The sequence below is a fragment of the Leptodactylus fuscus genome, chromosome 1, assembly GCF_031893055.1.
Source record: "Leptodactylus fuscus isolate aLepFus1 chromosome 1, aLepFus1.hap2, whole genome shotgun sequence".
Classification (NCBI taxonomy): domain Eukaryota; kingdom Metazoa; phylum Chordata; class Amphibia; order Anura; family Leptodactylidae; genus Leptodactylus; species Leptodactylus fuscus.
This window is the reverse complement of record NC_134265.1, coordinates 122656042-122671881: the sequence shown is the minus strand read 5'-3', so window position 1 is coordinate 122671881 and position 15840 is coordinate 122656042. Positions and strand designations below refer to the sequence as shown.

Sequence of the window (15840 nt, the reverse complement as noted above, 5' to 3'; positions counted from 1 at the left end):
TAATATGACAAACTTTACTTTTAGTTTTACATCTTTTGCGGAAAGGTAATTGAAAAAAAGATTATTGATGTGTTTGTTCTTTACAGTGGGAACCTGTCCAGTATTTTGACAACAAAATTATTTGTGACTTTATTGAAGAGAAGCACAAGGGAATCATTGCTATACTGGTAATATATACATAAGATTGTAATCTCTTAGGTTAGTGTCTGCTTCTAATGACCTTAGAAAAAGGAACCCATTGAATTCAATCGGAAGCTTTTTTTCAGGGCTGAAATTCCACACCAAATTTCTCACCATTTTTTTGGTGAGGATTTTGGCGAGAAAAAATCTGCTTCAGGAATTACGAAATTTGCTAATTCATTGTGGATTTTCTGCCTCCCATTGACTGTAGGGAATAGTAAGAAGAGACTGGGCAATTCCATGCTTGGGTCTGCCCTGTGGACATTTGTCAAGTCATTTGCATATAGGAATACAATTTGTTTTCTCTAACTCTATCAAAGGATACGAAGGAGTTGTATATTTCTACAAGTCCCCTTCCCAGTGCTACAATTGTTTTACTAGGCATAGTTGATCCTATGGACTGGTGTAAGATATAAACTCACAATAGATAATTTCAGAACAGTAGAAGAGGATGGTTATCACTGCTCTAGATTGTAATTTTTCTCTGAAAATAAGACAGGGTCTTATATTATTTTTTTGCTTTGAAAGATAGCTTAGGGCCTATTTTCAGGGGATGTCTTATTTTTTTCCATCAACAACAATCCACTCACCAGACCTCCCTTACACCCAAAATAATTTAGAGTTGGTTAGTGCTAATGGTGGATGGGCCCTCTCACACAGATCTGTGACTCTTTTCTCAGGCCCCTTTACATTGCAGCAGTGTTTCACTGCAGCCAAGTGTAGCAGTTGGCTCCCCCTGGTGACCAAAGAACTCTCTAATGTGGGCAGAGCTGGTGGGGACGTCTCAGTCTGACATATCCATTATTGCTCATACCAGTTAATGGAAATCTCCATCGCTTCCTAACTGTCATAGATTTCCATTCAGGCACTTGGACATGCAGGTGATTTAGCTGGAGCCTCTTCATAAATCACTCCTTACCTACTCCAGTCAATGCCTTTTTTAAGACTGGAGTAAGATACACCCATCTTAATAACTCTTCCTCACAGTGTTATATATTATGTATCAAATATACTTATCATTGTCAAGTAAGTCAGTATTGCCACCTCTTGTATTGTTGTAGGATGAAGAATGTTTGCGTCCTGGAGAAGCCACAGACCTCAGCTTTTTAGCAAAACTGGAAGAGAAGGTGGGAGATCACCCTCACTTCCTAACGTAAGCACAAACTCCTTTAATCTTGAGAATTACCGTACATTATTATCTGATGTGTACAAAGTAATAAGGACCCTCAGTACAAGCACATAAGCAAAAACGATTCACAGGAGTAACAACATATTAGACATAAATTAACTGAAGGAGAATTACAAGGATATGTGACTACAGTGCACTTACAGAAAGAATATTTCCAACTAGTTCTGATCTAGGCCGCATTACTCTTCATTTAACACTACACTAGAAACAGTAAGCAGATCACATACAATAGGCGCTAAAATAGGAAAAACTGAGTACTACAACATCTCCCACCTCCACTGTACTATCACACTATGTAATAGTGACTGGGGTCATGTCATTATATCCCGTCTATTCCAGTCCATATGTGGTTTTTGTGATTGACAGACACATTTCTTAAAGACAGATATACCTTTTATTGCTTTATTGTTTTATTCTACATGTACCAGCTTTCTCTGTAGTACTGCTGAGACTCTTTACCATCTGATGTATACTTCACAGCCGCAAACTTGCGGGCCCTGGAAACAGGAAATCAATAGACTGGGTAGACTTCCAGCTTATGCACTATGCAGGGGAAGTCACGTATTGCGCTGTAGGTAAGTAAAACAATGACAATGTAGAAAATGATCATATTTTAAAATATTAGTTTTTTAACTGAAAATGATAAACCTGATTTTCACCTGATCAAGGCCTACTGAATGGCACAATCCTGCCTGCTATTCTAAGAGTGATGACCTGTTCTTCCTCTTTTCTGATCCTTCCGTGCCTTTTCTTCCTTTGCTTCTTTATTTCTATTAGGGCGTTTGTGTTTTCTATGTTTTTTCGCAACACATGTAGAATACCTGTAGGTTAAGGTCAGATGAGGCTTTGTGCAAAATTTGTATGTAGCCAACCTCAATCCCTACACAATCACCACAGGAATTATGTAAAAATCTAGACAGATTTTTTGTTATTAGTTCGAACGAGCAGAACTTCAGAGGCTCTATTAAAGAGGTTATGCAACAAAGAATATGTATCCACTACCTATAGGATAGAGGTTAAATAGCGGATTGGTGAGGGTCTGACTGCTGAAACCCCCCCAATCATGAGAATAGGGGTGTTTATCCCGTTGTAAATTCAGCCTGATGCTGGACCGGAGGCATTGGTGCGCCCATTCACTTCAGCTATTGCTCTTTTTGTTTGAATTTCACAGCTAAAATGTTTCATGCTGCTCATTAAATTTTTTTAATTTACTGATTTAGGGTTTTTGGAAAAAAATAATGATCTGCTTTATAGGAATCTAAAAGAGGTAAGCATCTGTATGCTGTTTGTTTATTTTTTTATTACGCAGAAGATTTTTAGCATTAACATGACTTACAATACAATAAATAGAATGTAATATTTGTATTGCATTTTACAATATTTTAGTAAGGTCTTCAAAACCAAAAACAAAGGCTAATTCAGCAACAAAAGAGAGGGCAGATAAGTTTAAAATATCTGAGGAAAACCAAAATTGTGCGATTACACAGTAAAAACAAGTGTAAAAAATGCTGTGTTTTACATTGTCTGCAAAATGGATGGGATTCTGGCTAATCCTATTCACATGTTGTAGAAAAAATTCACAGTTGAAATTTTGTAAATCGCAGCATGTCAATTATACCTATATTATAAAATATGGCATTTTCCATGTAGGTAATCGAGGCAGAAAGTTCATAGAGGAAAACTAATTATTAGACAATGTAAACTAAGAATAGTCAGTCTTACAATGTGTCAGCTTTATTACAGTGGCTGATGGGTTGCAGAATGCATTGAATTATTTATGCTATTTAAAGAGGACCTTTCATGGGTTTGGGCACAGGCATTTCTATATACCGCTGGAAAGTCAATTGTTATTTTCAATATTTTATTAGGTAAGGGGTATAAGGACATCTATAATGCTCTTATTTTCCACTGCATATTTACACCAATTTATATTTCTCAGGTGCTTGTAAAATCTAAAAATGACATCTTAAGGGATTGTTTTCAAACTTCAGAACTGGACAACAGAAAGAGACCTGATACTGTAAGTTTGATTTTCTGTTATATGTAGCCTTGTCCTTTATGTTCATCAGGATGATCATACTGGAGCAGCCATCATAATAAGAGTTTATTAGTAAGTTCAATCAACACATATAAGCACGTAGTGTGCAAGGTCCAAAATGCCTCGCAAACCAATATTAGTGCCATGTAGTGTTCTTTAATAGGAGCAGAAACATACTTTTATGATCACAAACCAGTGAAGCAATGCAGACATGATCAACTTTTTATGGGTATACAAATAGCCTGTAAGTGCACTGGAGGTGGGGCCTGATTTATCAGATTTGCCAACAGACAGCTGAAGATACTCCAGTTCTCAGATGAAAGATCACGGTTGTTGCAGGCAAAAGCTGTAAATCAAGCCCAGCCCATGTTGCACTTGAAGATTGATTTGCATATTTATGAAAAGATGATTTTCTCTGCATTACTTCTTTGGGTTTTGGCCATAAAGTCAAATTTACACTCTTATTAAAGGCTCCTGCATGGCATTATTATTGTTTTGGATAGCATTTTAGATATGAAAGACTCCCTTTAAGGATGTATAAATATGATTACATATTTAGTGGGGGCCAGGGGAGGTGAACCCCCCCCCCCAAAAAAAAAAAACAAAAAAACACCTCACCTGCCCCCAGTGCTTCCCAGCCCCGTCCAGTCCTGCTGCTCCAATGTTTTTTGTGTCAGAAGTCCCTGCCACACATGATAGCTGAGGCCAATCAGTGGCTTAAAGGGATATTCCGATGAACATAATCATATCTATATTTGTAGATAATTAAAAGTTAAACATTTTTGCAAATATAAGTAGTTAAAAATTCTGCAGGGTTTTAAATATTCTCTCTAACATCTTAGACAGTCTGTTGTCTAGATCGTTTGCCAATGGATACAACCACAAATGCATAAGCTTTCTATGGTCTGGGAATTGTCAAAAATATAGCCATGATGTCCTTATTGTAGCTGGGATATCAGGCAGGGACACTACATGTATGAGAAGATATCCCGGCCACAATAAGAACATCATGACTGATTTTCTGAGCTTAGAAAGTTTCTGCATTCATGGTTGTATCCAATGGCAACCGATCAAGACAACAGACTGTGACCACAAGATATTTAGAGAAAATCTTTAATACTCTGCAAAATTTTGAATTACTTATATTTGCAAAAATGTTTAACTTTTAATAATCTACAAATCTATAAATGGTTATGTTCATGGGAACACCCCTTTAAGGAAAGGGACCCAAAAACATCGGAGCAGCAGAATCAGACCTTATTGGGAGGCTTTGGGGACAGTTAAATGTTTTTATTTTTATTTTTTTCACCTCATTAATAAAAAAAAATGTTATCCTGGACAATCTCTTTAGCTCATCTTGCAAGCATTTAGGGTGCCTTCACAAGGAGTATACGCTCACTGATTCTGAACGTGTAACATGTTCCGAATCAGGGGTGTTAAAACATGTATGCCGGCTTCTATAGAAAGCAATGGGATCTGTTTTAACGCCGTTGATTCGGAACGTGTTACATGTTCAGAATCAGTGAGTGTATACTCCGTGTGAAGGCACCCTTTAAACCAAGGTAAATTATACAAGGTATGTTTTATTTTAATAGGAAGATATTTGTTTCATTATGATAAAAATATCATATAATGGTCAAATAGATAAATAATATTGATCCCTTATAGATATATACATTGAGGAAACTAAGTATTTGATACACTGATGAATTTGCAAATTTTCCCACCAACAAAGAATGGAAAGATCTGTAATTTTTACTGTAGGTACACCAACTGTGAGAGACAGAATCTAAAGAAAAATCCAAATAATCACATTTTATGATTTTTAAATAATGAATGTTCATTTTATTGCGTGAAATAACTATTTGATACAGTAGAAAAAAACAGAACTTAATATTTGGTACAGAAACCTTTGTTTGCAATTACAGAGGTCAGACACTTCCAGTAGTTCTTGATCAAGTTTGCACACACCGCAGTAGGGATTTTGGCCCCTCCTCCATACAGATCTTCTCTAGATGTTTCATGTTTGGTGGCTGTCACTGGGCTACAATCAGCTTCCTCCAAAGATTTTCGTTTGGGTTCAGCTCTGGAAACTGGCTAGGCCACTCCATGACCTTGAAATACTTCTCACAGAACCACTCCTTAGTTGCCCTGGCTGTGTGTTTTGAGTCATTGTCATGGGAGAAGACCCATCCATGAGCCATCTTCAATGCTCTTACTGAGGGAAGGTGGTTGGCCAAAATCTTGCGATACATGGCCCCATTCATCTTCCCTTCAATACAGTGCAGTCATCCAGTCCTCTTTGATGAAAAGAACACCCAAAGGATGATGTTTCCACACCCAACCTTCATGGTTGGGACTGTGCTCTTGGCGTTGTAGTCATCCTTCTTCCTCCAAACGCGGAAGTGGAATTGATACTGAAAAGTTCTATTTTGGGCTCATCTGGCTACATGACCTTCTCCCATGCATCGTCTGGCTCATCCAGATGGTCATTAGTGAACTTCAAATGGGCCTAGACATGTGCTGACATGAGCAGGAGAACCTTGTGTGCCGTTCAGGTTTTTAATCCATGACGGTGTAGTGTGTTACTAACGATAATCTTAGAGACTGTGGTCTCAGCTCTCTTCAGGTTATTGACCAGGTCCTCCTGTGTAGTTCTGAGATTATTCCTGACCTTTCTCAGAATCATCCTTACCCCACAAGGTGAGATCTTGCATGGAGCCTTAGGGCTCGTTCACACAGGGCAAGAGGGGGCGGATTCTGACGCCGAATCTACCTCAGAATTCGCCCCCTCACAATAGAGGTCTATGTAGACCGCTAGCTTCCTCTTTTCCATCAGAATCAGAACCAATATACGCGGTCCTGTGCCCCGTGTGAATGAGGCCTTAGACTGAGGAAGATTGACAGTCATTGTGTTTCTTCCATTTTCTAATAATTGCGCTAATAGATGTTGCCTTCTCAAAAAGCTACTTCCTATTGCCTTGTAGCCCATCCCAGTCTTGTGCAGGTCTACAATTTTGTCCCTGGTGTCCTCTTTGGTCTTGGCCATGGTGGAGAGGTTGATGTGTGATTGAGTGTGTGGACGGGTGCAATTAATACAGGTAATGAGTGCAGGGTAGGAGGACTTCTTAAAGAAAAACTAACAGGTCTGTTTTTGCTGTTTGGTAGGTGATCAAATACTTATTTCATGCAATAAAATGCTAATTAATTATTTAAAAATCGTACAATGTGATTTTCTGGATTTATTTTTAGATTCTGTCTCTCACAATTGAAGTGTACTTACAATAAAAATTACAGACCTCTCCATTCTTTGTTGGTAGGAAAACGCCAAATCACCAGTGTATCAAGTACTTATTCTCCCCACTATATAAGCACTTCTGGTATCTGAAAAAGTAAAGAAAATATGAAGTGCCTAACCATTTGCCTTAGTAATCCTATTTACTCTACCTGTCCTTTTAGGTGACTACCCAGTTCAAGAACAGTTTAACAAGTCTAATAGAAATCCTGATGTCCAAGGAACCGGCATATATTAGATGTATCAAACCAAACAATGACAAGCAGCCAGGTAAGAAGACCTTATTGTTGTGTATCATACCCATGATTATAGCCAAGAAGAACTCGAACCGAAAATGTGTAGAAATATGTAGGAAATAATTTGGGATTGTGATTTGTACATATTTGATTGTTGAGCCTGTATGTTACAAAATGACATTGTGAAATGTGGACATCATAACCATAAGGATCAAGCAAGAGCACATTGTAGCATCATTATAGGAAAAGGCTGTATTTTTTTAATGTATAAAACAATAATAATCTGCCCATACAGTGAATTTTTCATATAGTATTTATCACTCTGCACAAAAAATATTAAGGCCTCCATCTCATGAAGGTAGTGGATTTACAGTCCATAAATATTGATTTGCAATCTGCACAAAACATGTCTGCATTGCATCCGTATGTCATCTGCAATCACGAATCCTGTATGATTCCCTGCAGTGGTCTGCGCCACAAATGCGGCCAAAAATAAGGACACACTTCATAATTTGTGGTCCTTGAATACAGTACGACATACCGCTGCAAAATTGCACTTGTGTGTCTGCCCTCATTAAAATGAATGGGACTGTACTTTTATCCTCAATTGCAGATCATAGTTACGGTCATGTGCATGAGACCTAACTTTGAAAGCTTTAGAGCTGTTTTAAAATTGGATAATAGGTAAATAGTGCAAAATTGGACAAATAGTCCTGGTTTTGTAATTGATGTTTGTAACAGATTACTATCCATGAGGGTCTTTTTTTTCCTCTTAGGTGTGTTGTGATGTATATGATGTTTTTATACTCTAATGTACAATAAAGATGATATTTACATTTTATTTGTGTGTATTCGCAGAAAAATGCAAAAAAGTATATTCAATCCATTGTACAGTATTAGAATGCTTACAGATATATTTGTTTTACATGTATTCAGATCAGTACTTACTGTTATCTTATCTTAAACCTACATCTTCATGATCATTCTCTATCTGAAAACTGTTTATGTGTATCCACCCAACGCAGGAAAATTTGATGACACGTTGGTCCGCCACCAGGTAAAATACCTAGGTTTGATGGAGCATTTAAGAGTCAGAAGAGCCGGATTTGCCTACCGTAGAAAATATGAGACATTCCTGGAGAGGTAAATTGATTCTGAGCAATGTTTATCATTTGTGATTATTAGACTTTTAGCGTCCATTCACACAGAGGAAAATGGTGAGAAATTTGGTGTGGAATTTTCCACGCTGAAAAAAAAGCCTCCCATTGATTTCAATGGGTTCTGCTAGCTTTTTTTTCCACTAGTGGAATTTTCCACTAACGGGCAATGGACTGAAACATACAGAATTATTGATTCAGATGGTGCACCCTGTATCCCCATTCACTGTATGTAAATAACAAGTCCAATTCTTGCTACCGCATTAAAGTCATACCTGCAGTACTTTTCTTTGGTTTAGAAAAGTAAACAAGATGGAGACAACTACTGTATTAGTCTTGTTTTTTTATATGACAGTGAATGGCCAAACTAAAGACGCATCTGTTCAGACAGGCCTATCACAATGTCTAACGTAAACCCTTAACCCTCCTCTGTCTCCGCTCCCACACTTCCCCACATGATATGATGTCATCTCAGGATAACTTTATCTGTCCAAGCTCCATCCACATGTTAAAGGACACGACTGTTGACGGCTCATAAAGTCTAATGTTTATGTAATGACAGTCACCTCTATTATAAAAGTGTCTGACCTCTGTATAAGCAATACCACCCCTGCTACCTCTTGTGTCACCCCCTCTACCTCATAGACTGTAAGCTCTTGCAAGCAGGGCCCTCAGTCCCATTGTGTGAAATGATTTTCTTTGTAATGTATCTTTCTGCCTGTATTTGAATCCTACAAATTGTACAGCGCTGCGGAATATGTTGGCGCTATAGAAATAAAATGTATTATTATTATTATTATTATTAATGGGGATAAAAGCAAATGAAAGGAGCTGAGTCTGCATAAATCATTCTGTCAGTGTTTCAGTCCATTCGTCTGAACTAATAACGGATCAGAACAACAGACTGTAATGACAGCTGTGTGAACTTACCCTAAGCCCTTTAAGGCTGAGGCCCCACGTTGCGGAAACACAACTTTTTTTGTTGCAGATTTTGCTGTTGTTTTTTGAGTCAAAGCCAGGGGTGGATTGAGCATAAGGTAGAAGTATAAGAACTTCCTATATATTTCTCATTCAATTTGTAGCCATTTTTGGCTTTGGCTCAAAAAACCGAAACAAAATCTGCAACAAAAAAAGCTGCGTTTCCACAACGTGGGGCTTTAGCCTAAAGGGGTTTTCCCATGAATATAACTATATGTAAATCTGTAGACAATTAACAGTTAAACATTATTGAAAATATAAATAATGAAAAATTTTGTTAAAGGTTTTCTCTTATCATCTTAATGGGGACAGACCTTTCTCTTGATAGGTTGTCAGTGAATACGACCATGAATGCAAGAACCTTCTGTGGTCTGGCATTTGTTAGAAACCCAGCCATGATTTCTTTATTGTGACTGGGTTATCTTCTTGTGCATGCAATGTTCCTGCCAGCTAACCTGGGCAACAATAATGAAATCATGGCTGGGTTTCCGACAGGTGCCGGACCAAGGACCATCATGGTCATATCCATTGGCAACCTATCAAGACAAAATGCTTTAAAACACAGCAAAAACTTTTATTATTTATATTTGCAAAAAATGTTTTGAATTGTCTATAAATTTAATATGATTATGTTCCTGGAGAACCAATTTAATGAAGTCGACAGAATGCAAAAAACATTGTGATGCTTATTGGGAAGTGAGAATTCACAAAAAAAGATTAAACCATACACCATATTTTTTAAAGTGTTTACTGCAAAAAAAACAAGAAAAATTGTGAAATATGAATACCAGAAATTCCGATGGATTGATCATTGGACATAATCATTATCTCTCAACCTGTCTATGTTGACTCTCCCAAGTCTGTTTTAGTAAAAAGTTTTGATGAAAGTAAAAATTCTGGAAAATCAAGCTGATTATATTAGTTTAGGATGTGTCCATACACATTTTGACACTGTCTAATACATTGTTGACACCCATTGACAAGACGAATGGTAACATCTAGAGATGAGCGAACAGTGTTCTATCGAACTCATGTTCGATCGGATATTAGGCTGTTCGGCATGTTCGAATCGAATCGAACACCGCGTGGTAAAGTGCGCCATTACTCGATTCCCCTCCCACCTTCCCTGGCGCCTTTTTTGCTCCAATAACAGCGCAGGGTAGGTGGGACAGGAACTACGACACCGGTGACGTTGAGAAAAGTAGGCAAAACCCATTGGCTGCCGAAAACATGTGACCTCTAATTTAAAAGAACAGCGCCGCCCAGGTTCGCGTCATTCTGAGCTTGCAATTCACCGAGGACGGAGGTTTCCGTCCAGCTAGCTAGGGCTTAGATTCTGGGTAGGCAGGGACAGGCTAGGATAGGAAGGAGAAGACAACCACAACAGCTCTTGTAAGAGCTAAATTCCAGGGAGAAGCTTGTCAGTGTAACGTGGCACTGACGGGCTCAATCGCCGCAACCCAGCTTTCCCAGGATCCTGAATGGAATACACTGTCAGTGTATTCCCGTATACCCGATATATACCCCCGATACCCGTTCCAACGGTGTGCCCCCCCACCTTCACCCCAGAAATACCCTGCAAGTCCCCTAGCAATAGAATTGGGGCTATATACACCCACTATTTTTGCTACTGCCATATAGTGCCATTGTCTGACTGGGAATTCAAAGAATATATTGGGGTTACGTGCACCCACAATTTTTACTACTGGTATACAGTGCCATTGTCTGACTGGGAATTCAAAGAATATATTGGGGTTATAAATACCCTCATTTCTTGCTACTGGTATATAGTGCCATTGTCTGACTGGGAATTCAAAGAATATATTGGGGTTACGTGCACCCACAATTTTTACTACTGGTATACAGTGCCAGTTTCTGACTGGTAATTCAAAGAATATATTGGGGTTATAAATACCCTCATTTCTTGCTACTGCCATATAGTGCCAGTTTCTGACTGGTAATTCAAAGAATATATTGGGGTTACGTGCACCCACAATTTTTACTACTGGTATACAGTGCCAGTTTCTGACTGGGAATTCAAAGAATATATTGGGGTTACAAATACCCTCATTTCTTGCTACTGCCATATAGTGCCAGTTTCTGACTGGGAATTCAAAGAATATATTGGGGTTACGTGCACCCACAATTTTTACTACTGGTATACAGTGCCATTGTCTGACTGGGAATTCAAAGAATATATTGGGGTTATAAATACCCTCATTTCTTGCTACTGCCATATAGTGCCAGTTTCTGACTGGGAATTCAAAGAATATATTGGGGTTACGTGCACCCACAATTTTTACTACTGGTATACAGTGCCATTGTCTGACTGGGAATTCAAAGAATAAATTGGGGTTATAAATACCCTCATTTCTTGCTACTGGTATATAGTGCCATTGTCTGACTGGGAATTCAAAGAATATATTGGGGTTACGTGCACCCACAATTTTTACTACTGGTATACAGTGCCAGTTTCTGACTGGGAATTCAAAGAATATATTGGGGTTACAAATACCCTCATTTCTTGCTACTGCCATATAGTGCCAGTTTCTGACTGGTAATTCAAAGAATATATTGGGGTTACGTGCACCCACAATTTTTACTACTGGTATACAGTGCCAGTTTCTGACTGGGAATTCAAAGAATATATTGGGGTTACAAATACCCTCATTTCTTGCTACTGCCATATAGTGCCAGTTTCTGACTGGTAATTCAAAGAATATATTGGGGTTACGTGCACCCACAATTTTTACTACTGGTATACAGTGCCATTGTCTGACTGGGAATTCAAAGAATATATTGGGGTTATAAATACCCTCATTTCTTGCTACTGCCATATAGTGCCAGTTTCTGACTGGTAATTCAAAGAATATATTGGGGTTACGTGCACCCACAATTTTTACTACTGGTATACAGTGCCATTGTCTGACTGGGAATTCAAAGAATATATTGGGGTTATAAATACCCTCATTTCTTGCTACTGGTATATAGTGCCATTGTCTGACTGGGAATTCAAAGAATATATTGGGGTTACGTGCACCCACAATTTTTACTACTGGTATACAGTGCCAGTTTCTGACTGGGAATTCAAAGAATATATTGGGGTTACAAATACCCTCATTTCTTGCTACTGCCATATAGTGCCAGTTTCTGACTGGTAATTCAAAGAATATATTGGGGTTACGTGCACCCACAATTTTTACTACTGGTATACAGTGCCATTGTCTGACTGGGAATTCAAAGAATATATTGGGGTTATAAATACCCTCATTTCTTGCTACTGCCATATAGTGCCAGTTTCTGACTGGGAATTCAAAGAATATATTGGGGTTATAAATACCCTCATTTCTTGCTACTGGTATATAGTGCCATTGTCTGACTGGGAATTCAAAGAATATATTGGGGTTACGTGCACCCACAATTTTTACTACTGGTATACAGTGCCAGTTTCTGACTGGGAATTCAAAGAATATATTGGGGTTACAAATACCCTCATTTCTTGCTACTGCCATATAGTGCCAGTTTCTGACTGGTAATTCAAAGAATATATTGGGGTTACGTGCACCCACAATTTTTACTACTGGTATACAGTGCCATTGTCTGACTGGGAATTCAAAGAATATATTGGGGTTATAAATACCCTCATTTCTTGCTACTGCCATATAGTGCCAGTTTCTGACTGGGAATTCAAAGAATATATTGGGGTTATAAATACCCTCATTTCTTGCTACTGGTATATAGTGCCATTGTCTGACTGGGAATTCAAAGAATATATTGGGGTTACGTGCACCCACAATTTTTACTACTGGTATACAGTGCCAGTTTCTGACTGGGAATTCAAAGAATATATTGGGGTTACAAATACCCTCATTTCTTGCTACTGCCATATAGTGCCAGTTTCTGACTGGTAATTCAAAGAATATATTGGGGTTACGTGCACCCACAATTTTTACTACTGGTATACAGTGCCATTGTCTGACTGGGAATTCAAAGAATATATTGGGGTTATAAATACCCTCATTTCTTGCTACTGCCATATAGTGCCAGTTTCTGACTGGGAATTCAAAGAATATATTGGGGTTATAAATACCCTCATTTCTTGCTACTGGTATATAGTGCCATTGTCTGACTGGGAATTCAAAGAATATATTGGGGTTACGTGCACCCACAATTTTTACTACTGGTATACAGTGCCAGTTTCTGACTGGGAATTCAAAGAATATATTGGGGTTACAAATACCCTCATTTCTTGCTACTGCCATATAGTGCCAGTTTCTAACTGGTAATTCAAAGAATATATTGGGGTTACGTGCACCCACAATTTTTACTACTGGTATACAGTGCCATTGTCTGACTGGGAATTCAAAGAATATATTGGGGTTATAAATACCCTCATTTCTTGCTACTGCCATATAGTGCCAGTTTCTGACTGGGAATTCAAAGAATATATTGGGGTTACGTGCACCCACAATTTTTACTACTGGTATACAGTGCCATTGTCTGACTGGGAATTCAAAGAATATATTGGGGTTATAAATACCCTCATTTCTTGCTACTGGTATATAGTGCCATTGTCTGACTGGGAATTCAAAGAATATATTGGGGTTACGTGCACCCACAATTTTTACTACTGGTATACAGTGCCAGTTTCTGACTGGGAATTCAAAGAATATATTGGGGTTACAAATACCCTCATTTCTTGCTACTGCCATATAGTGCCAGTTTCTGACTGGTAATTCAAAGAATATATTGGGGTTACGTGCACCCACAATTTTTACTACTGGTATACAGTGCCATTGTCTGACTGGGAATTCAAAGAATATATTGGGGTTATAAATACCCTCATTTCTTGCTACTGCCATATAGTGCCAGTTTCTGACTGGGAATTCAAAGAATATATTGGGGTTATAAATACCCTCATTTCTTGCTACTGGTATATAGTGCCATTGTCTGACTGGGAATTCAAAGAATATATTGGGGTTACGTGCACCCACAATTTTTACTACTGGTATACAGTGCCAGTTTCTGACTGGGAATTCAAAGAATATATTGGGGTTACAAATACCCTCATTTCTTGCTACTGCCATATAGTGCCAGTTTCTGACTGGTAATTCAAAGAATATATTGGGGTTACGTGCACCCACAATTTTTACTACTGGTATACAGTGCCATTGTCTGACTGGGAATTCAAAGAATATATTGGGGTTATAAATACCCTCATTTCTTGCTACTGCCATATAGTGCCAGTTTCTGACTGGGAATTCAAAGAATATATTGGGGTTATAAATACCCTCATTTCTTGCTACTGGTATATAGTGCCATTGTCTGACTGGGAATTCAAAGAATATATTGGGGTTACGTGCACCCACAATTTTTACTACTGGTATACAGTGCCAGTTTCTGACTGGGAATTCAAAGAATATATTGGGGTTACAAATACCCTCATTTCTTGCTACTGCCATATAGTGCCAGTTTCTGACTGGTAATTCAAAGAATATATTGGGGTTACGTGCACCCACAATTTTTACTACTGGTATACAGTGCCATTGTCTGACTGGGAATTCAAAGAATATATTGGGGTTATAAATACCCTCATTTCTTGCTACTGCCATATAGTGCCAGTTTCTGACTGGGAATTCAAAGAATATATTGGGGTTACGTGCACCCACAATTTTTACTACTGGTATACAGTGCCATTGTCTGACTGGGAATTCAAAGAATATATTGGGGTTATAAATACCCTCATTTCTTGCTACTGGTATATAGTGCCATTGTCTGACTGGGAATTCAAAGAATATATTGGGGTTACGTGCACCCACAATTTTTACTACTGGTATACAGTGCCAGTTTCTGACTGGGAATTCAAAGAATATATTGGGGTTACAAATACCCTCATTTCTTGCTACTGCCATATAGTGCCAGTTTCTGACTGGTAATTCAAAGAATATATTGGGGTTACGTGCACCCACAATTTTTACTACTGGTATACAGTGCCATTGTCTGACTGGGAATTCAAAGAATATATTGGGGTTATAAATACCCTCATTTCTTGCTACTGCCATATAGTGCCAGTTTCTGACTGGGAATTCAAAGAATATATTGGGGTTATAAATACCCTCATTTCTTGCTACTGGTATATAGTGCCATTGTCTGACTGGGAATTCAAAGAATATATTGGGGTTACGTGCACCCACAATTTTTACTACTGGTATACAGTGCCAGTTTCTGACTGGGAATTCAAAGAATATATTGGGGTTACAAATACCCTCATTTCTTGCTACTGCCATATAGTGCCAGTTTCTGACTGGTAATTCAAAGAATATATTGGGGTTACGTGCACCCACAATTTTTACTACTGGTATACAGTGCCATTGTCTGACTGGGAATTCAAAGAATATATTGGGGTTATAAATACCCTCATTTCTTGCTACTGCCATATAGTGCCAGTTTCTGACTGGGAATTCAAAGAATATATTGGGGTTACGTGCACCCACAATTTTTACTACTGGTATACAGTGCCATTGTCTGACTGGGAATTCAAAGAATATATTGGGGTTATAAATACCCTCATTTCTTGCTACTGGTATATAGTGCCATTGTCTGACTGGGAATTCAAAGAATATATTGGGGTTACGTGCACCCACAATTTTTACTACTGGTATACAGTGCCAGTTTCTGACTGGGAATTCAAAGAATATATTGGGGTTACAAATACCCTCATTTCTTGCTACTGCCATATAGTGCCAGTTTCTGACTGGGAATTCAAA

At 38.3% G+C, this 15840-nt stretch overlaps 1 protein-coding gene across 1 annotated transcript in view; it reads left to right on the top strand.

Moving 5' to 3' along the window:
* Nucleotides 1-15840, top strand: part of MYO1H (myosin IH) — a 57974-nt gene that overhangs the window by 21723 nt on the left and 20411 nt on the right. The window contains exons 13-19 of the mRNA XM_075272907.1: nt 87-167; nt 1242-1333; nt 1850-1944; nt 2590-2636; nt 3309-3389; nt 6867-6972; nt 7964-8081. Coding sequence (XP_075129008.1) covers nt 87-167; nt 1242-1333; nt 1850-1944; nt 2590-2636; nt 3309-3389; nt 6867-6972; nt 7964-8081 — 620 coding nt within the window. The remainder of the gene's footprint in view (nt 1-86; nt 168-1241; nt 1334-1849; nt 1945-2589; nt 2637-3308; nt 3390-6866; nt 6973-7963; nt 8082-15840) is intronic.